The sequence below is a fragment of the Carassius gibelio genome, chromosome B22 (genome assembly GCF_023724105.1).
Source record: "Carassius gibelio isolate Cgi1373 ecotype wild population from Czech Republic chromosome B22, carGib1.2-hapl.c, whole genome shotgun sequence".
In the NCBI taxonomy this organism is placed as follows: domain Eukaryota; kingdom Metazoa; phylum Chordata; class Actinopteri; order Cypriniformes; family Cyprinidae; genus Carassius; species Carassius gibelio.
Window position 1 is genome coordinate 15457741 of NC_068417.1, and position 21082 is coordinate 15478822.

The 21082-nt window shown below is 37.9% G+C and overlaps 1 protein-coding gene across 6 annotated transcripts; it reads right to left on the reverse strand.

Annotated features, from left to right (window-relative positions):
* Positions 1–2004: 2004 nt before the first annotated feature.
* Positions 2005–20909, reverse strand: LOC127987203 (uncharacterized). Of its 6 annotated transcripts, none has more exons than XM_052589463.1 (7): positions 20806–20909; positions 11645–11965; positions 11178–11513; positions 7078–7194; positions 6915–6940; positions 4792–4867; positions 2005–4413 (listed from the first exon to the last, which is right to left on the reverse strand). In XM_052589463.1, the coding sequence occupies exons 1-7, from the start codon at positions 20807–20809 to the stop codon at positions 4346–4348; spliced, it is 948 nt and encodes a 315-aa protein (XP_052445423.1). In that variant the 5' UTR covers positions 20810–20909; the 3' UTR covers positions 2005–4345. The 6 variants fall into 6 exon arrangements, 5 of the variants coding, with proteins under 5 accessions (XP_052445423.1, XP_052445422.1, XP_052445424.1 ...); XM_052589462.1 differs by lacking the exon at positions 20806–20909 and adding an exon at positions 20174–20763; XM_052589465.1 differs by lacking the exons at positions 6915–6940; positions 20806–20909 and adding an exon at positions 20174–20762 and having other exon boundaries at positions 4353–4413.
* Between the last annotated feature and the right edge of the window lie 173 nt (positions 20910–21082).

The following is a 21082-nucleotide window of genomic DNA, read 5'->3' on the forward strand; positions in this document are numbered from 1 at the left end:
AGTAAATCCTGCTTCATTCTGTACATGCATGTTTAATCTTTTGGGTGGACAAACATCTTGTGCATGAGGATGTGTCTACTGCAGCTGCTCTACTGATGTACATGTCTCTTGTGAAAGTGTGTCTGAGGTGTCAGAAGTGTGTCTTTGTGAATAATTGTGTGGTTAAAGGTGTTTTTTCTTTTTCTTTTTCATTTCCACCCATATGATGCTCACAGTTTGACTTCTACCCTACACAATACATTTTACTATGTGTATTGTGAAATACTGAATCTGACAGTGCAGCAAGAGTGTAAGATAGAGTAAAAACTTTCTGTGTAAACATGACATATGAAATACTTTGTTTATCTGAAATATTCAAGGGCACGTACATATCACTGTATAGTTCCAAAGTAAATTTGGAGACCACTGCAAAAGTTTCACTTGATTTACTATTTATGTGCTACAGTAACAGACATTGAAAATGTAAAAAAAAAAGAAAAGAAAATGTAAACACACAAATCATGCCCTGTAGAGCTCCATCCACATTTCCCTTAGCCATCTTCTGTGACATCCTCCAACATTCTAAATATGAACTGCCCAATCAGCAAAGTGAACTATCATTCTATAATGAACCATTGTTTGGTCAGCAGCTAAACGGCTTTAGTTCTCAAAATAGGAACATTTGAACCACAAAATGTTAAAGATTAGGTCAGAGAAATATATAGACACAAAATCTCACCTAAGTTAGAACTTGGTGTCAAAGTCCAGACACAAATTTATGAGAGAAAGAGAAGACCTAAACCTGTTCCATCTCATGAACTGCCACCCGAGGAACATGAGCCATTATCAGGAAACAAAAAAGGGGTGATCAAGGACTAAAGAGGTAATATGATATAGTCCTAAAAATGAACTTCGCGGTTTGCGTACAATCAAAACGCTAGAATACTTCGGTGAATCCCCGCCGCCATGTGCGTTTCACAAATTTCATCAGGAGAGGGAAGTTTATCAACAAGTAAAAGAAAGTGAGCGATTCGACTGATTCGTGCCCTTCAGGCATCTCCACATACCACAATGCAACACGATTGTGACGCAGATCGCGCAGAAGTTACTCCCACCTTCAACAAAAAGCCCAGTTTTAAGAATTTTTCACGTAGTTATGTGGTGTGCAGTACTGTTTACACGCTTGCATTCAATCCAACTCAGAAAATCCTAATTTCAAAATTCCAAAAATGCAACATACAATTGCGTCAGTTAAAGTTGCATCCAACTCGTGCATAAATTCACAACTTTTTTAGTCAATAACCCTGGATGATCATTTCCAATATTAAAACAAAAAAGGACAACTTAAAGGAAACATCTAGCCATATTAGTGCAAGTGAATGTATATGACAGTATATGTATATGACAGTTTAATGGATTCTAAATATTATATTGCGTTTTATCTTTGTATATTTCTATTAATTTAAAATAAAATATTACTTATATAAGCCAAACGATTTTATTTTTAAAAAAAAAGTTTTTCTTTGTAGTGATCTTTCATTTGAAACGACTTTGTGACAGTGACAGTGACATTTTGCTCAAAGCTGATATCTAAATTACCTGTCCTGGAGCAGGTTAGCCTTGAATTGTAGTAGAATACTATGGTGATGAACACCTCTAAAATCCAAACCACTTTCATGGTGCCTAAAACCCAGAGTTGGCACAAACTGAAACTTGCCTAGCCAGCTAAACCAGCTTCATGGTACATGGGAAGCCATAAATGTAAGTAGATGATCTTATGTAATAAAACAAAAAAATAAATACAAATAATAATTATTTAAAATTGTGGTAGAGGCCTGAGGTGGTGGTAACTTCTATTATATTTTTGAAATACAAATCAAGTTGTAATGGACAGATGATGTGAAGAATTAGGTTTAATATTTACCTCGGATGCCCCATAGGTCTTCATCTGCCACCCCACCTCGCATGTAAATGCAATGAATTAAATTGCCAGTGAAATAAATTAATCACCACTTAAAAAAAAGATAATCACAGAAGGTTTTTATTCAGTTGGTAGTCACAATCCACGAAGTATTAAAAAGAACTATACAAATATTGATCAAACATTGATACTTGTTTTATGAGAAATGTAGTAAAAAAATACATTTCTATCAGTATATAAAAAAAACATTTAAGCAAACCAAACTAATTTCAAAAATATTTAAAACGTGGTGCTGGTTCGATCACGGTTCATTTTAAAAAGTAATATTAAAAAACATAGTTGTAGAGCTGCACGATTAATCGTTAAAAGATCGCGATCTCGATTTAGACACCCTCTCGATCTCATTTCTAAATGACAACGATTCCCTGAGTTTGTTAAACCTTTGACAAAGTCTTACCGGGTCATTCAGATCCGTGTTCGCACTGCCGCTGACACAGCGAGCAGTTACCATGTTTGGTTAAAAAAAAAAAACATCTTCACAAAAGGTCTTTTCGACTACACAATAATATTTCTGTCTTACAGTCATTCATATTATCACAGAAATACTGAAATAAAGTTTATAGTTCAGATATAAACATTGATATCTATCCGGCAGCGATCAACATAGAGCAAATCCCCTTTTGAAAGTACTGTGCTTCAAATAACGTTCGTGTCGATAGTGGTTTCACCACTAGGTGGGGACAAGTGTCTTAATGTATTTGTCAATGAATTATTTCTTCATTCAAGAGAATCGTTCAAAAACGCTGATTCATCCAGTAATGAAAAAAAGTGTATAGTAGTAAGGCGTTTCTCAATGTCAAGGATACTTCTTTGGCAGGACTGATCCTTCCAAGTCACTTCCTTCAGAGGCTAGGTGAGACTCCTCTTTAGCATTCGGAGAACACGTAAATGGAACAGGCTAGCAGGTGCACGTAATTGCATCATTACATCAGTGAAAAGGTCCGTTTGAATAACGCTGTAAATGGTATCGTTAAATTACTTTGGACAACTTAACTAGTTATTCATAAAAGAAATGCTGATGACGCAACCAAGTTGTAAAATGACATGTCCGGTTCAGTTAACCATTTGTATTTGTATAATTTACAGTATGAATATGATATTAATTTGTACTGGCATTTAAACGTTAAACTTTACTTATATTTACTACAGTTGTAACAAATATTTGGTAACATAAATAAAAACTGTTAACGCTCCGACTCCGCTAACGTTAAACATTTTTACATTTTTGAACAAGATAGCAAAGCTGCGCGCATAAGATTGTGGGTGATTTGAGAGTGTGAAGGATACACATATGCATCCTTTCCTGTGTATTGCATATTTTTCGAACGAAGGACTCAGTCCTTGGTTGAAATTCCAAGGATCCTCGACATTGGAACAGTCCTTCGAAGGATGTCGATGACGTTGCATCCTCGAAATACTGGCTTCCGAGGATCCTTCCATGACATTGAGAAACACCTCGGTTTGAATGAGTGAGTCGTTGAATCAGTGATTCAAAAAACTTTTTCATCATTCTAATATAAAAATTGGGGTTTTAAATACATTATATATACACACTACCAGTCAAAAGTTTTTTGAATCATAAGATGTGTAATGTTTTTAAAGAAGTCTCTTCTGCTCAGTAAAATTTTGAAATATTTTTACAATTTAAAATAACTGCTTTCTACTTGAATGTATTTTCAGCATCATTACTCCAGTCCTCTGTGTCACATGATCCTTCAGAAATCATTCTGAAAATACAACTTTGACTACAGAATTAAATTACATTTTAAAATATATTCCAGTAGAAAGCAGTTGTTTTTTTTATTGTACAAATGTATCAAAACATTACTACTTTTACTGTATTTTGGATAAAATAAATGTAGGCTCTGTGAGCAGAACAGAATTGTAAAAAAATAAATAAATAAATCTTACCGTTCAAAGACTTTTGGACTGGTAGTATATTAAAATGTATAATAATTCATTCAGATTAATTACACTTTTAAATAGACTGCAGCAATAACATTTTGTAACACATTATTTAGTTCAGAATCGTAGGACAATCGTGATCTCTATAGTGTCTATAGTGTCTCATAAGTGTTATGTTACAGCAGTAATGTAAACTTCATCAAGATTTAGAACATATACACACATCTCTTTTGAAACATTAAAAAAAAAAATTTTTTCTTTGAATACAAACTTCTTTGCATGTGCAAGTAAACTAGCTCCAAAGTAGAAGCAAATTCAGTGTCACATCTGGGGGTGTTAACAGCGTCCATGCTCTTTTTGTCCAGAAATGACGCTGGTTGAACAGAACAAGATTATATTTAGAATACATTGTAATCACTCCAAAATAGATGACAACAACTCACAGGAAATAACTTGGAACTGTACTTTTTGCATGTCCATTTAACCCTTTGATTCATAGCACCTGAAGGATGTGTTCATTACGGCGAACGTTCTGAAGACGGGACCCACTTTGAAATGGAAACATTAAATGAAAATCAATAAAAACGTGCGTCTTTGTGTGAGTGTCACAACTATATCCAATGAGCAACGATGCTAGTCTTTTGCTGCCTGTCTTGACTGGTGGACTAGGGCAGGGATCCTCAAATCTGGTTTGCGAGATCCACTTTCCTGCAAAATTTATCTCCAACCCTAATAAAACTTACCTACCTGTGATTTTCTAATGACCCTGAAGAAATTGATCACCATGCTCAGGTGTGTTTGATTAGGCCTAGGGCTAAACTCTGCAAGAAAGTGGATCTTGCAAGCCAGATTTGAGGAACCCTGCTTTGTCTATAGGTAGGGCTGGCCGTGGTACTGGTACCAAAGATGTTAAAGTGAGGTCTCACTGGCATCCTCAGTCTCTTTCCCACCAGGTGACATCTCAGGGTCAGACTGAAGGGAAAAGTCTTGTAAATGACCTGCCTGTAATAAAACACAGATTCACAGAAGGTAAATGAAGATGATTCAGTTACAAATTATGCTTTTTCTTGATGCACAGACATTATTTTTTCAGCACAGCTGATCAAAATCAAGAATTGTGGGTGGGGGGAGTGCATGTACAGTGCTCTTGCCACCCTCAATACCACGACTGAGGTGCCCTTGAGCAAGGCACCGAACCCCCTACTGCTCCCCGGGGCACCGCAGCATAAATGATGTTCACTGCTCCGGGTGTAATAATGGTGTGTGTGTGTGCACTTTGGGTGGTTTTAAAGCAGAGCACGAATTCTGAGTATGGGTCCCCATACTTGGCTGTATGTCACTTTCATTTTCCCTTTTCAAAAAGCGACCACGGAGGCTAACGTAATGTCTCGTTCCCACCTCTCAGGGATCCGAGGTTATGATAGTAAACGGAGACGTTCCCTTCTCTAAGCAGTATCTCAACATTACATCAGCTAAGACGTATATGGGAACTGTATAAAATCCCGCCGTGAGAGCAGTGGAGATAAGCCCTGAACGAGGATCAATCACACCCACACATAAGCAAAACCGTTCTAGTCAATAACCGCATTGCTAAGAGTACTCGCATCTGATAGGAGGAACTAGACCAATGAAACATCTGCTCCGACCCTAACAAAATTTGCATATCTACATGCAATAAACGTGAAGGCTGCACTAAATAGGGCAGACACACCATAATGAGCACTCAAGCACACAAGTTAAACAGAGTCGACATCGTTAGTGGTGACAACTGCATAAACCTTATAAACCATAACACTTAAGCGCCTTTGACACTGCACGTCGGACCCGCAATATTTCCGGAACATTGCTTCTGTGTGAAAGCAACCACGTCCCGGAATTGATTACCGAATTAAACCCGGATCGGGGACCTAGTAACATTGCGGGGTTCGACCCGGGACGAGCGCTGTGTGAACAAAAGCCAGATCTAATTCCGTGTCGAAGTGATGACGCGCGTTATCACGCTACTCTTTTACCGGCTGTTTTGAAGGAAGATCAACATTCGCGACGAAAACATATGTGCAAACTAATGAAGCAGAGATCAGTTAGTTCCTCATTTTCCACGCTGACGCCGAGATCGTTTGCTTGCTTCAGTGAAAGTATAACGTGCCTAGCATTGTCAACTCGTACATTACACTTCACGTGCTGATGTCACGTGTCGTTACATGAAAGAAACTTAACTCACCAAATGTACATGTGACGCTACATAGGGTACATCCAGCTTGTTAAACCTGGCGAATGTGTTCTGGGAAGACCAGCCAGCAGCAAGACATAAATACTAGATAGACATACCTCTAGACCAGGCCCATGAGGAAGAAATTGCCCTCACAGAATGAGCTCTGATGTTGAGGGGACAATCTTTCCCCTGGCATTCGTAAGCCAACGCAATAGCGTCCACAGTGACACAGCCTCTGTTTTGAAACAGCATGTCCCTTATTACATCCACCAAAGCACATGAACAGCTGGTCCGACTGACGAAAGGCAGCAGAGCGATCCACACACATCCGCACAGCCCTAACAGGGCAAACAATGCTTTGAGCATCAGCATCACGCGAGGCTGACGGCTCAGCAGATAAGGCGGAGAGGGAAACAACCTGTGCTCTAAACAGTGTATTGAGTGACTTCGGAACATGTTTTTATTGCATATCTCACACAAACAGCATTTAAACCCACATGGCAATCGTAGCGCACAGGACCACGATGGACCTGATGCCTTTGAACATGGTGCTTGGGGACGGGGCCTCCAGCGCGTTCTCTCTCTTCCAAGGCTCATCACCTTGGCGCGCTTCTGTGTCTCAGAGAAACGCTCCGTGACTAACTCCACGCCATCACCAAAGAGGCCGGAGAGAGTAAATGGAGCATTTAAGAGCATCTTGCGATCGGTGTTCTTCAGATCAGCTAGGGTAAGCCACAGGTGCCTATAAGGACAACCATGAACCCCATGGAACCGCCGATAGCTTGAGCAGAGCGCTTAGTAGCCATCAGTGCAAGATCAGTTGCCCCGCGCAGATCACTGATAACTGGGTTGTGTTGTGATATCTGTTTGAACAATAGATAAAACTCAATTAAACAATAAAAATAATAATAACAATAAAAATAAATAATATTTTTACATCTTATAAAGATTCCTTTCACACATTTTCCATCTTGTTAAATCATTTGTGTGTAATACTCACTATTCTGTCCTGCTTGAAGACACTTGCGATAGTAAATCACACCAACAGCTACAGTCACGAACAACAGAACAACACCAACACATATTCCTGCTACAGCAGCTGAAGACAGACCTGAATCTGAAACAGATAAGGACAGACATCAAGAATGATAATCGGTAGTTGCATCAATGTTGCTTTAAGTTATATAAACCGCTCACCCTCCATTAAGTGACCAAAACCGATAGAGGAGGGAAGCGTTCTGGGGAGCAGAACAGGCAAACCAAAAATAAAAAACAATGTGAAAATGATTTTACATAAAATAAAATAAATTTAAAAATACAGTTCAATTAGTTCGAACATCTCGCAGTGATCATTCAATAAATGCACAGCTAAACAGATGAGTTTTAACTCTAGATTTAAATGTGACTAGTGTTTTAGCACATCTGATCTCTTCTGGAAGCTGATTCCAACTGCAGGCAGCATAGTAACTAAAGGCGGACTCCCCTTCTTTTGTGTGAACCCTTAGTATTTCTAACTGACTCGATCCTAGTGATCTGAGTGCTCTGTTAGGTTTATATTCAGTGAGCATATCTGAAATATATTTCGGTCCTAGTTCATTAAGTGACTTATATACGAGTAAAAGTACTTTAAAATCAATCCTAAATGTAACTGGAAGCCAGTGTAAGGACCTGAGGACTGGTGTGATATGCTCAGATTTTCTGGTTCTAGTCAGAATCCTGGCAGCAGCATTCTGGATGAGCTGCAGCTGTCTAATGGTCTTTTTGGGAAGGCCAGTGAGGAACCCATTACAATAGTCCACCCTGCTGGTGATAAAGGCATGAACAAGTTTCTCCAAGTCTTGACTGGAAACAAAACATCTAATTCTTGAAATGTTTTTTTAAATGATAGTATGCTGATTTAGTTACTGCTTTGACATGACTACTGAAACTAAGGTCTGTCTCCAGAGTCACACCAAGATTCCTGACTTGATTTTTAGTTGTTTGACCCCTAGAATCGAGGTATGCATTCACCTTGAACACTTTTTTCCTTGTTTAACTGCAGAAAGTTCTGGCACATCCAACCATTAATTTCATCAATGCATTGGCAGAGGGAGTCAATGGGGCTGTAGTCATTTGGAGATAAGGCTAGGTAAATCTGGGTATCATCAACATAGCTGTGAAACACTAACCAAAACCATGAGTTTTGTATTATCATACTTGGTTAAATGAAGTCAGTGTATAGTCAGTGGAGGTTGGTTAAAGGACACATGAAATGTTATTGCATTTCCCTGCTGAAAAACAAAAAACAGCCTTAAACCAGCCTAAGCAGGTTGACAGATTTTAGTTGGTCATCCAGCCCGGTCTTTGCTGGTCAAGCTGTTCAGAAGGCTGGTTTGGCGGGGGTTTGACAACTTCCTTAGCTGGTCAGGGTTGGGAAACCAGCTAGAACAACCAGTTAAAACCAACAGGGTTGCAGCCTGCAGTGATGTTTTTCTTTTGTTATGGCAGCCGTCCCCTCTGCATATATATTTTTTCGAGAATGTTGCACTCCTGTTGCCGTTTGTTATTCTGCACGAAGCTTCATGCCAATGAATAAGAAATATTGCTGACTTGTGCATTTCCAGCGTTCTCTTTACGTTCCTCCATTATTTGACGTTTAAAAGGAAACGTCTTTTTTTTTTAGACATTGAAAATCGATTTTACAATCGATTCAATGAACACTTATGTCTTAAAAATCGAAAATGATTTTTTCACAAAAGTGACAGACCTAGTCAGCATGCCTTGGCTACTGCAATTTTCCTCACTGTACATTTACAATAAAACTAATTATGATATGAGATTCATTTAAAAATAATAACAGCAGCAGAAATGTACTTAGTTCAGGGAAATATGTATATATACAGCCATTACAATGAAACAAAATATAATATCAATAGCTTCTTTTAATTTTTTATTTTAACATATAGATCAATTGAATACAGACCAAAGATTACCTTTTACATTTACCCAAAACAAATTATATTTGATGTTTTACCATTAAAGAGACATCAGAGCCAGCGGCACACATCAGAAGGACTAGACGAGGTGAGGCTGCTCTCAGAGGATACATGAGCTCTGAGCTCCCCCTGATCGCGTGTAGCTCACCGTCTCCGAAATCGGTGAAACACATTTTTAAATAGGCGCTGTCTTTATATATAAACCACAGATTTGAGTTTTAAACAACTACGATACTTTTACTACAATTACATTTCATGACACAATAACAGTAATATTTTGAAAATGATCCGAATAAATGGTGGTTGAAATCACAATGCTGCGTGCACTCAACCAACCAGCATATTTAGCGCACAAGTCGCACCCCCGAAAATTCCAGAATTTTGAGAAAGTACCACCTCACCAGCAGGGACTTTCTGAAGGGCACTTTTTTTAGTTCCTGGTTCCTGCGGTGGAAACACACTGAGTACCAGCCCAAAGTCCCTAGTTCCTGGGTAAAGTTCCTGTGGTGGAAACGCAGTTTTAGCCTCCCAACACCAAGCACAACATAGTTGTAATTGGGCTATTCACTTAATTCTCTGTTTATTCAGACAAGTCCAGGGGCACATTAATGCACAGGCAGTAAAATTTTTCATAGGTCTTTAATTAGTGCTGGGTGGGTGGTTTGCCCAAAAATGTATATCACATTTTTTTTTTTTTTTTAAATTATACTGGTTTTCCATTTTTTTAAATTATTTTTTTTATGCATAAACAGGTGTCCAATGCTTGAGGCTAAGGAGCAAATTTCTCGTGTTGCCGCCTTTGGCGACAATTTTAGCCGACAGCACTTGCATAAAATGATGTTTGGTCAACGTCGGATTTTTGGAAACCAAAAATCCTCCAAACAACAGACCAGGCTCCTCTTATTGGCTGTAACGCCCGTTTCACACAAAATCTGCCTGCAGTGCGTATGCAGTCCGCAGCACGGACTCATTGTGCTTTCACACAGGACATGTTTGCAGTCTGCTACTGATCCGCGGCTGTTTAGTCCATCCTTATTATCTGTGTCACTGAACTTGCAAATTGAATGCAACTGTTTTGAACAAGTGCCCCTTATTTAACAGCCAAATAAGTCTGGTGAGAAAGTACAGACGTTCCTCTCGTTGATAGCAGAGGATCAGATTCAGCGAGAGCTTGATGAGGCGGTGCAACAATAACGACATATAAAAAATCCTGCCCACCCTAAAGCTATATTAAACTGCATTGGAAATGCAATCCATGCTGAGCCGTGCCGTGCCGACTTGTGAAAATCGCCTTATGGCTATGTACTCAGTTTTTTTAATTCACAATCGCATTTACTTACAGGTAAGTCTCAAAATTTCCTGTTCACACAGCAACTTGCAGTACTAGAACCATCAGTACTAGAACAGCTTTCTAAGTATCGCACACTAGACGCTTAACTTTTATTATCAGTTTAACTTATTTACACCTTTCTACTCTGGTCATCAGTTGTATGATATTGACTTAAATGGTAAATGGCACCATCTAGTGAATAAAATATTTTTATTTATTTATTTTTAAGAACAGCAACTAAAAGTAGTGCTCTCAGGAAACCTGATTAAGGTGAGAGTGAAGTGTCATTGCGCAAGTATGGTAACCCGTACTCCAAATTTGTGCTCTGCATTTATCCCATCTAAGTGCACAGACCCAGCAGTGAGTTGGGGGTTCACTGCCATGCTCAAAGACACCCCATTGAAGGAGGAAGAGTGCACTGTACATTCACTCTTCCCCACCTACAACTCCTGCCAGTACTGAGACTCAAACCTGCAACCTTCAAGTTACGAGTTTGACTCTTTAACCATTAGGCCATGACCACGGATTTTACCTAATTTACTCAATTTTATACTAATGTTATTCATTTTACATGTTTTTAACATTAGACTTGTGACCAGTGCAAGCTTGTTGTAACAATAGTTTGTCATTTTGATGCCTATGCAAAGCTGATAGATCTGAATTATATTTTAATAATGACTCAAAGCTCACTTTTGTCCACAATAAAAAAATATTTACTGGGATTATTTAAACATTTCAAAATGTATTTTTAAATTCCTTAATTGGAAAGGCATTGAAAGACTATATTTTACTCACCAATTACAGTAAAAATGAATGTTTTCAAACTGGTGACACTGACGCTGTTCTGAAGGATGTGGCTGATGATCTTTAGTGTATATTCTCCTGCATCTGTGGTTCTGGTGTTCATGATGGTCAGAGATCCAGTCTGATGATCCAGCTTCAGTCTGTCTCTGAATCTCTCTTTACACTCATCATCTTCACAGATCTTACTCTGATCTCCACTGATTTCAGCGATGAGAGAGTCATTAAAATACCACCTCATCACATCAATTGGGGTTGTCATTACACCAGGATTAAAAGTGACAGATTCTCCCTCCTTCACTGATATTGTCTTCACTTTATCAGGAGAATCTGAAACACAAACCGACAGCTGCTTGAAAGATGTTTTCTGGCAGACGCTCCATCTTGACTTTCAGCATGAAACACAACATTAGTGAATGCATTGTGTTTCAAAGTTGCAAATTATTTATTAAATGTCTCACCAAGAACAGTAACACTGAAGGTCTTCTCACTGATACTACTGCTGCTGAAGATCTTCAGTTGATAAAGTCCAGTGTCTGTAGTGTTGATGTCTGTGATCGTCAGGGATCCGGTTTGATTCTCTAGTTTCAGTCTGTCTCTGAATCTCTCAGTACCTTCATTACACTGAACATCTGTACAGATCCTGCTGAGATCTCCGGTGATCACAGCTATGCGGATGTCATTAAAATACCATAAAATCTCATCTTGCTGTGTTGTTGTAACATTAGTGTATATAGTAACTGAATCTCCCTCTGTCACTGTCACTCTGGCCGTAATAACATCTGGAGAAAAACAAAACAAAACTAATTATAAATCATGCCTGAAATAATGCAACAAATAATACCCACTCCCCTCCTTCTCCTACACATCAAGAATGCAGGTAGAGAAATATGACTGGATTCATTTTTAAAATAAAAAAAAAAAACTTTTTTTATATAATTAAATGTTTTTATCTACACAATGGTGTGTGTAATATATATATACATTGGTTCAACTTTTTCACGGTTCGGTTTGTTTCACGGTTTTTGGTTCAGTTCGGTATAAGCCATGTTTATGGAAAAACTATACTTTCTAATAAAAAAAAAGAAGAATATTCTATCCACTACAAGCAACAGTACAAATAAATATAACAGAGTAAAGATACAAACAACAAACAGTGATTTTCCGGGGTTTTTTTAAGCAGGTCTAGCATACGTTTTTAGATACAGAAATTGAATAAAGTAATCAAATGTAAAACAGCATTGCATATTGGACTATATAAATGAAAGATGATACTTTATTAAAGTGACAAAAGCTTTTTAATCAAGAGCAGTGAGTGATTTCTTTGTTGTTGCCGTTCGATTAATATAAAGACTGTCACTTTAAGAGAATGCACTGATACAGTGGCCTATGTTCAGCCGGCTATGTCTGCTGTAGGATACTTACCAAAACGGGCATTTTGACCAAATTTATGTGTGAATTTGTTCATTTAAACACAATACTTCAGAAGAGCTTATATTAGCGAGCATTCGGGTGAGCGCATGCACAGTTGTTCTCACTCCGGGCGCGAGCTAACGTCCTCTGGCTCTTAAATGTTTAAACTGGCAAAGCTTAAATAAGTTTAATTTAAATACATATTAACGTGTGCTGTTCAGGTCTCATCTGTGCGCACGCGCTATCAGCACCCGGATGATGACGGAATAAATGACTGCTCTCATATTCCAGCATAAGGCATTGAGTGAATCGTTTGTCCAGGTGTTTTTTTTTTTTCTTCTTCTCTTATCGCTATTGTTGTAATGTCTGGGAATCCAGAATGCACATCCATCAACAGAAACATATATTAGTTGAACCCAGTTTGTTTTACTTGCTTTATAGCAAACCATATTACAGATGCTTAAGTTGAACCGCAGTGCCCAGCGCATGCCGAACCTTGTGTGGTGAACCGAACGGTTCGGGTTTTTTCAGCGAACAGTGCCACCCCTAATAATAACAATAATAATAATAATAAATACAAATTTTCGGCTACAGAATAAGGTTTATATTTTATATATTGTTATAGGTTAATTAAAATAACAGCTTGTGAACACAAAGCACAAGTTAACACATTTACCAAGTAGCTAATATATATAATCAGCGTTTCAATTAGAATATAAAGTTTCAATTTAACTCACCATTACAATCAAATAAGAAATCACCTGTTTCCAAATCATTTCCACGATAAAATAATTTTAAGTTTTTACATTAATCAAATGAGACATCAGCTAGTTTCTAAAGAAAATGTATCATGTTTTTACTATAGTAAATAGTGGGGGGTGAAATGCTCGTTTTCACTCAATATCCTGTTAATCTTGAGTACCTATAGAGTAGTACTGCATCCTTCATAACTCCAAAAAGTCTTTATTTTTATTATATTTATAAGAGAAAGATAGTCTGTACCGATTTTTCCCGGAAAAACACGAGCGCCTAGAGGCGTGACGTGTGGGCGGAGCTAAAGAATCACGAGCGGCAGTAGGTTTTTGTGTTGAGAGCATGTGTTGAGAGCATGTGGAGCTGTGACACAGATCCAGAGGCTGAAATTTAACAAGAGCAGCATCAGCAAAGGCGGTATGCTATGTGGTATGTACTGAAACTGTATATATTTGCTCAGCGGTTTTGGAAAATGACTAAGTTCCACTTTATGTAGTCTTTTTTTTTTTTTTTTAAGCTGTACATGTGGAAAGTGCAGTTTGATGACAACATCGCATGTTGTTTAGTTGATGTGCTTACGCGCCGATAGCTGAGTTAACAACACAGAGATATTTGAAGCAGTTTTACTCACCGCATGCGGTTCCAACACACAATCGTGACCCTTTTCCGTTGGGACTGCATTATCCTTAAGAAATAAACGACGTGCAATCCGAAATGGAGGGAACAAACAAAAACACTTGCACAACTCCGTTGATGCTCTGTAAAAATAAACTCCATCCACTGGTCCCTTAATGCTGTTTCTCTTTTGGTAATCTGTGCAGGGTTGTCTTGCCCTGGCAACCAAAAACACACTTCTTTTGTGACTTTTCGCGATGCTCTCGCTCTGATCAGGCTGTGCTCAGCCTCTCAGTGCTCTGCTATACAGGAGGATCCATATAAGGAAATTCCGCTCCATCTAACGTCACACAGAGCCATACTCGAAAAAAACTTTCCGAAACTTGTGACAAACCGGAAGAGGTTTTTTTGGAACAGAAATACTCCTTCAAACGTACAACTTAATTTTTGAAACTTTGTCCATGTTTAGCATGGGAATCCAACTCTTTAACAGTGTAAAAAACTCAGTATGCATGAAATAGCATTTCACCCCCCCTTTAACGATAGTGTTTGTAATAAAACCATAGGCACAAATTTACTATTGTCTGAGACACCGAAATGTACATTAAAGCGAGCGAGTCAGTCTGTTGTTCGTTATCTGGCTCGGTGTTGATCTTCAGTTCTCTCTTCACAGCAGTTCAGTCAGTGTACTGTTTGAGTAAATGAATTACTCCGGGATATTGGTTTGTTTTAACTCAGAGGGAGTGTCAGCCACATTAAAAAAGTTAACAGCTTAAGTCATTTGTGGATTAATGCGCATTGAACTGTTGTGTTTTGAACTCGCTCACAACAGACACGGAAGAGAAGACAATGCTGAATGAAGTCATCGTTTTTGCTATTTTTGGACCAAAATGTATTTTCGATGCTTCAAAAAATTCCAACGGACCCTCTGATGTCACATGGACTACTTTGATGATGTTTTTCTTACCTTTCTGGACATGGACAGTAGACCGTACACACAGCTTCAATGGAGGGACTGAGAGCTCTCGGACTAAATCTAAAATATCTTAAACTGTGTTCCGAAGATAAACGGGGGTCTCACTGGTTTGGAAGGACATGAGGGTGAGTTATTAATGACATAATTTTCCTTTTTTGGTGAACTAACCCTTTAACACCATAAACCAGGGGTGTCAAACATACGGCTCGCGGGGCAAACACGGCCCACAGAGGTGTCCAATCCGGCCCGCAGGAGGATTTCAACAATAATATAAAATATTAGAATAAACATATGTTTGAAAATTAAATAAAGTGTGTTCGCTACAACATTTTATTTTGAATTTAAAGAGGAAGAAATTACTAATTTATTTACGTAAATATCGCGCCTCGGGAGTCTGGACACTTAACATGCACATTTTAAAGCAGAATCTCGAGCAGCATGAGGATATGCTAATAGCTGCGTTGTAACTGATGCTTGTGTGGCAATTTTTTGTGTTGTTTTTAAACATGTCCAAAAGAAAAAAAAAATTGGCCTGGAACGACGGACAAGCTATTTAAGGAGAAATTTTAAAAAAGGTATTATTAGCTCAATGCCAACATGTAAGTTAAATCAAACTCGTGGCCAATATTAAATTACACTCTGACTCACTGGACAACTTCTTATGGAAAAAGTAAGAGAGTAAGGAGTGTGCGATATTTATCATGTACTAATATCCTAACTCGTGTTTTAATTATTTGCGAACTAACGTTTTGTAATTTGGAAAGAAAAAAAAAAACAAAAAAAAAACAAGAGAGTTTTTCAGTGTCGGATGAAGGCTATCATTTTACAATATAATTCAAGATATGTCAGCGCGATCGCTTTTATACAATAGCTCAACTAAAAAGATGCTATATTAAGTGTGTTACATTAGTCACAATGATGTCTATGGGGCCGTTCACATACCGCGCCTAAAAACGCGTGGAAAACGCTAGGCGTGCCGTTTTCTCCTTCTTTCCAAAGCGCTCGGGCAGAAGCGCCCCTGAGGCGTCTGTCTTTGCTAAGCAACCATGACGTGTTCTCTCCATGAAGACGCGTAAATTTCAGCAAAGGATAAATGGATTTGCAGCACAAAAAAAATCGCTCTCAGTAGCTCTGCTACTAAATTTATTTCAAAATGGCAATTCATATACAGCTATGAACAGCTGTTTCTTCATCTTGGCTGAGCTTTCAACGTTGTTACGGGAAAGGATGAAGCTGAATGGTTAGTTCTTCTCACATGACCCGCGGTGCGCTTGCGCATTCTGAAAAGTTGAGATGTTTTAACTCGATGCGGTGCGAACGCGCCTGGAAAAAACGGGCGCGTCGCACCGCGTGCGCGTCGCTTCCATTATGAGCGCGCATGCCGCACGCCTACATTGGAAATAACGAACTTGCGCGCGCAAAAGACGCGAAGTGTCGGCCCCCATCTCTGTTTCGGCAAGGAAAAGTTTTTTACAAGGCCAAAGTAAGACCAATTGTTTGTCTCCGTGCTGCACTGCGTATTTGGTTACTGAATTAATCTTTGTTTTTGAACAAAGCATTTGAATCTATGATTCAGTGGCCCATTCATAAAGACAATCACTAACTTCATTTCTAAATGAACCAGTCGTTTTGAATGAGTTCACTCATAAAGACAGATCATCATCATCTTCAAAAACATAAATTTCCTATATGTGTATATATATTATATACACACACACACACACATACATACATTTTTGTAAATTATATTGTAGTTTGTATGGTTAATATTAATGTAATTGTAGGCAAACTAGAGTTTAACAAAAAGGTAATTTGGCCCGTACAAGGGGACATTTTCTCCGATCCGGCCCTCAACCTTAAATGAGTTTGACACCCCTGTCATAAACTGTAAAATGTAACACATTTTACTATATATAAAAAAAAAACATGGTTAATTTTCATAACAGGTAAACACAGGTCACAGGTTAAAAGAGGCACATTTCCTTGATTCAGCCAGATGCATAATGTCACGCCGAGAGTAAGCACCTTTATTTTAAAGAGTGTATTGAGAGTGAGGAGTCACGTGCCGATTTGTGTTGATTTGGGAGGGGTCTGAGCCGGTCGGCCCTGATGTTAGGACCAAGGGGCAAGGAACTCGACCGGAAGTTGAAGTCGGGTGGGGGCTGCCATCTTTTAGCAGAACTTCACTTGCGTTAGCATTCCCATTGACTCCCATTCATTTTGGTGTCACTTTGACAGCGAATAACTTTACATCTGAGGCGTTTAAAGACTCTGTTTGTCCATTATTTATTTCTAAAGATACACGACAATGTATAAAGGGCTCCATTACCTTCTATGTTACATTATGGCCCCGTATAAACAGTTTTTGTAAAAAATAGGCTAACGATTGCGTCATAACCACTCGGCTCTCTGTCGCATTACTGTACAGACAGGAGGAGAAGCTCGCAGGCAATTAACTTAATATGGCGTACTGCCGTTACATTTTAAAATACTATACAAAATAATTAAATAATTATCAGAATACTTACTCATGCTCACTCACGACAAAGAACTCCCCGCTCAAGCTCGCCGTCTCTGCAAGATTAACGATGGCAGTTTGCACGCACAGCCACTTAGAAGATTTACATTTATTATAATTGTAATAGTACAATCAAATTAAAATACGAAACTTCTCCTAGATTTTATTTGTCACGTGGTATTAGACAAGGGTGTCCAATATCCCCTTATCTGTTTTTACTAGTTTCCCAGATATTTGCATCTTATGTTTCTAATAGTGGTCTTCGTGGTATATCTATTGCTGACAAACAGATACTCATCAGTCAGTTGGCTGATGATACCACTCTTTTTTTGGATAATGCTACTCAAGTTCCGTTAGCTCTAGAATATATCCAGCAATTCTCCAAAGCTTCAGGCTTAGTCTTGAACCGTTCAAAATGTGAACTCATGTCCATCAAAGAGTGTAATCTGTCACACATTTGTAATATTCAAATTAAAGATCAGGTATCATATTTAGGTGTTATTATAACAAAAAATGAATTAGATAGATGCTCTGTAAATTTTAATCCCCTAATTGAGAGTACACAGAAAAAACTTTATATATGGCTCCAGCGAGATCTGTCGTTAAAGGAAAGAATTTTACTAGCCAAAGCTGAGGGCTTGTCACGGTTAACATACACCGCTCTTTCTTTGAGTGTTGACACCGCCGTTCTTAAAAAAATTGATACCATGCTCCTCAACTTTGTTTGGAAGTTTAAAACTCATTTTGTCAGAAAATCTGTACTCATGAACACTATTGAGAAGGGGGGGTTAAACTTTCTTGACTTTACTACTTTAAACCACACCTTTAAAATAAACTCGATAAAAAACTTCATCAATAAGCCTGCATCTATCTGGAATTTGATCCCTAATGCTATTTTTTCCAAATTAGGGGGTTTAAAATTCTTATTAACCTGTAATTATAGCATAATGAAAATCCCTGTTAAATTATCCCTTTTTCATAGGCAAATGTTGTTAGCTTGGTCCCTCATCTTTAAACACAATTTTACTCCTCACTCTTATATAATTTGGAATAATAAGGACCTACTGTATAAACATAAATCTCTTTTCTTTGATAATTGGGTTAGTAATGGAATTATTTTTGTATCTCAACTTTTCAATCAGAATGGTTCAATTTGTAATTATTCTGAGTTCTTGGTAAAGCATGGAATTCCTGTTACTCCAAAAGAGTTTGCCATCGTGGCTGATGCAATGCCACAAGGAGTTATCATGCTTTATAAAGGATTTTCTTTTCCATTTCTTTGTCGCTCAGTGGATCTATGTAAGACATTTGTAGGTAAACAGTGCTTTTCTTCATCTAAATCCAAAAACAATAAGAAAATTCGAATCTTGTTTCAGGAGGAGTCTGTCTCTGTGCCTTATGTAATTTCTTATTGGAATAGTTTTGTAAGTGATATTCCATGGAAAAAAGTTTGGACATTACCTCACAAATACCTGATAACTAACAAAACGAGAGAAATTAGCTTTAAATTAATTCATAGGTTTTACCCAGTTAAGTGCTTTCTCAAAAGACTTAAGAATGACATTGATACCCTATGTTCTTTTTGTTCAGAGAAGCCTGAAACTACTTTACATTTATTTTGGAACTGCTCTTTCACAATGACATTTTGGTGTGACATTTGTGATTTTATCAAATGTTATGTGAACCCTAACTTTGAATTAACATATAGAAATGTCGTTTTTGGTTTTCATGAAGGTGAAAAGAAAAGTGATATTTATTTTATAAATCTTATTTTTCTGTTAGCTAAATTTTACATTCACAAATGTAAATTTTCTAAATGCAATCCTCTTTTTTTGAGATTTAAACATGAAATGAAGATGTATTTTGAGTCTATTGAGTTATCTAAAAACTTAAAAGCTATGAGAACAGTGGCTGTGTTTAAGGATTTAGCACTTAATCTGGACTGAAAGACTGAAGAAACTTATTCTGGACTGAGGGTCTCTGGTGTATGGTTGTAATGTAATGACAATGATTGTTGTTAATGTTTTTGTGTTTTTTTTTTATATATATTTTTGTGTATGTTTTGCTGTTATCTTCAACAAGCATTTAATAAAAAAAAAATAAAATAAAAAATAAAAAAAATAGAAGATTTACATCTGGCAGACAGGTTGCTGACGTCGTCAAGCTTCGTTTGAGTCTGCGCGTCAGAAACGGAAGTGCTAAAAAACGCTAAAACTGGGCTTCATTTGTCTCAATTGAGTTCCAATGGGGTCGCTGTGTCCATTTCTTTTACTGTCTATGGTTAGGACACGCTATCGGTTGCCAGGGGCAATTCCTTCAGAACTTCACAGAGGCACGACTAAATATTCCAGAGCTCTTTAATTTTTGCGCATTTATTATGTCGACGGAACAGAGACGGATCTACGAATACGAGAAAGAAATGAAGAAAGTAAAGCAAAGCATCTGGATTCATAATGTAACATACAAACAAACAGAAGAATAACATAATTGATTTACACATTCACTCATCAGATATAGGGTAGAGTGCGGGAATACTTACTGTAACGTTACAGTGATCAGATCTGATGTAAAAGATTAAAACATTTATAAAGCAATATAATTATCGAGCAGGTATGAGATGGTTGGATAAAAGCTTCTCTAGCTCAAATAATTTCGTATCGATCAGTATTAGTTTCAATGGTTGATTTCTCCAGATCGTAACATAAAAAGTCTTACCATTAGCGAGTAAAGACGACACTGAGATCAAAATAAACCGAAGCATTTTTTCACAAAAATGATATGACAGCAAATTCCGATTAATTATCCCTTGTTTTTTTTTTTTGTTTTTTTCTTCTTTTGTATATATCATAGATTACTGCTAGCTGCTTGTCTGCCGCTTCTCTGAAGTTTGAAATTGGTTAAGCCAATCACATTCGTTCGGAAATGACGTGTGTTATGCGCCTCACATCCGGCTCAGCCGCCTCAAACTTCCGCTGTAAACACACGAATAGTGCGAAAACAAAACAATCGAGCAAAATACCGGAGGGAGCAGTTCACAATCACAATAATCGCCCGGCTGGACTTTTGCCTCCCCAGTTTCTCGCTGACGATCGGTAACAGATGATAAATTCAACTTTTCCCAAAACCTGCCGGGAGGTCTTCAACATCATCTCCATTCAAAGTGAAACAAACACTCTTCTTGTTCGGGCTTCAGTTGGCAAATACAGGGAAAATTCTCCACAACAGAGCGAATAGCATCCAGTGTCTCCATATCCCCTGCCGTTTTCGATTTCCCTAACCTAAACTACAATCTTATTTTTTTTTTTTATTGCTCAATATCATAAGAACTTTATCAAGGAATTACATACACATTCGATCTTAAATTCGGCGCTTACGCTTAGACGCTCTCCGCCCGTCCTCTGTTCGTTAATTGTCCGGCCGTTTTTGAGATGGTTTGCTATCTCAGACTGAGTATAAAAGAGAACTGAAATTGAGCGGAAGTACGAAGTCTGACATAGACAGGCTTCTTCTTCTTGTTTTACGGCGGATCGCAAACTTTTAGCGCATTACCGCCACCTATCCCTCTAATGGCCCATTGACACTCTAACTCGATTAACCTATCATCTCTATAAATTACTAAAACCC

Excerpts from the sequence above, each read along its gene's own strand:
- LOC127987203 (XM_052589462.1), bottom strand. The coding sequence starts at position 20,306 with ATGATATATACAAAAGAAGAAAAAAACAAAAAAAAAAAACAAGGGATA. Across the intron at positions 7,195-11,177 it reads ATTCATTTTTACTGTAATTG|ATTCAGGTCTGTCTTCAGCT; the intron begins GTGAGTAAAATA and ends TATCTGTTTCAG. Across the intron at positions 6,941-7,077 it reads TCTTCAAGCAGGACAGAATA|ATATCACAACACAACCCAGT; the intron begins GTGAGTATTACA and ends TTGTTCAAACAG.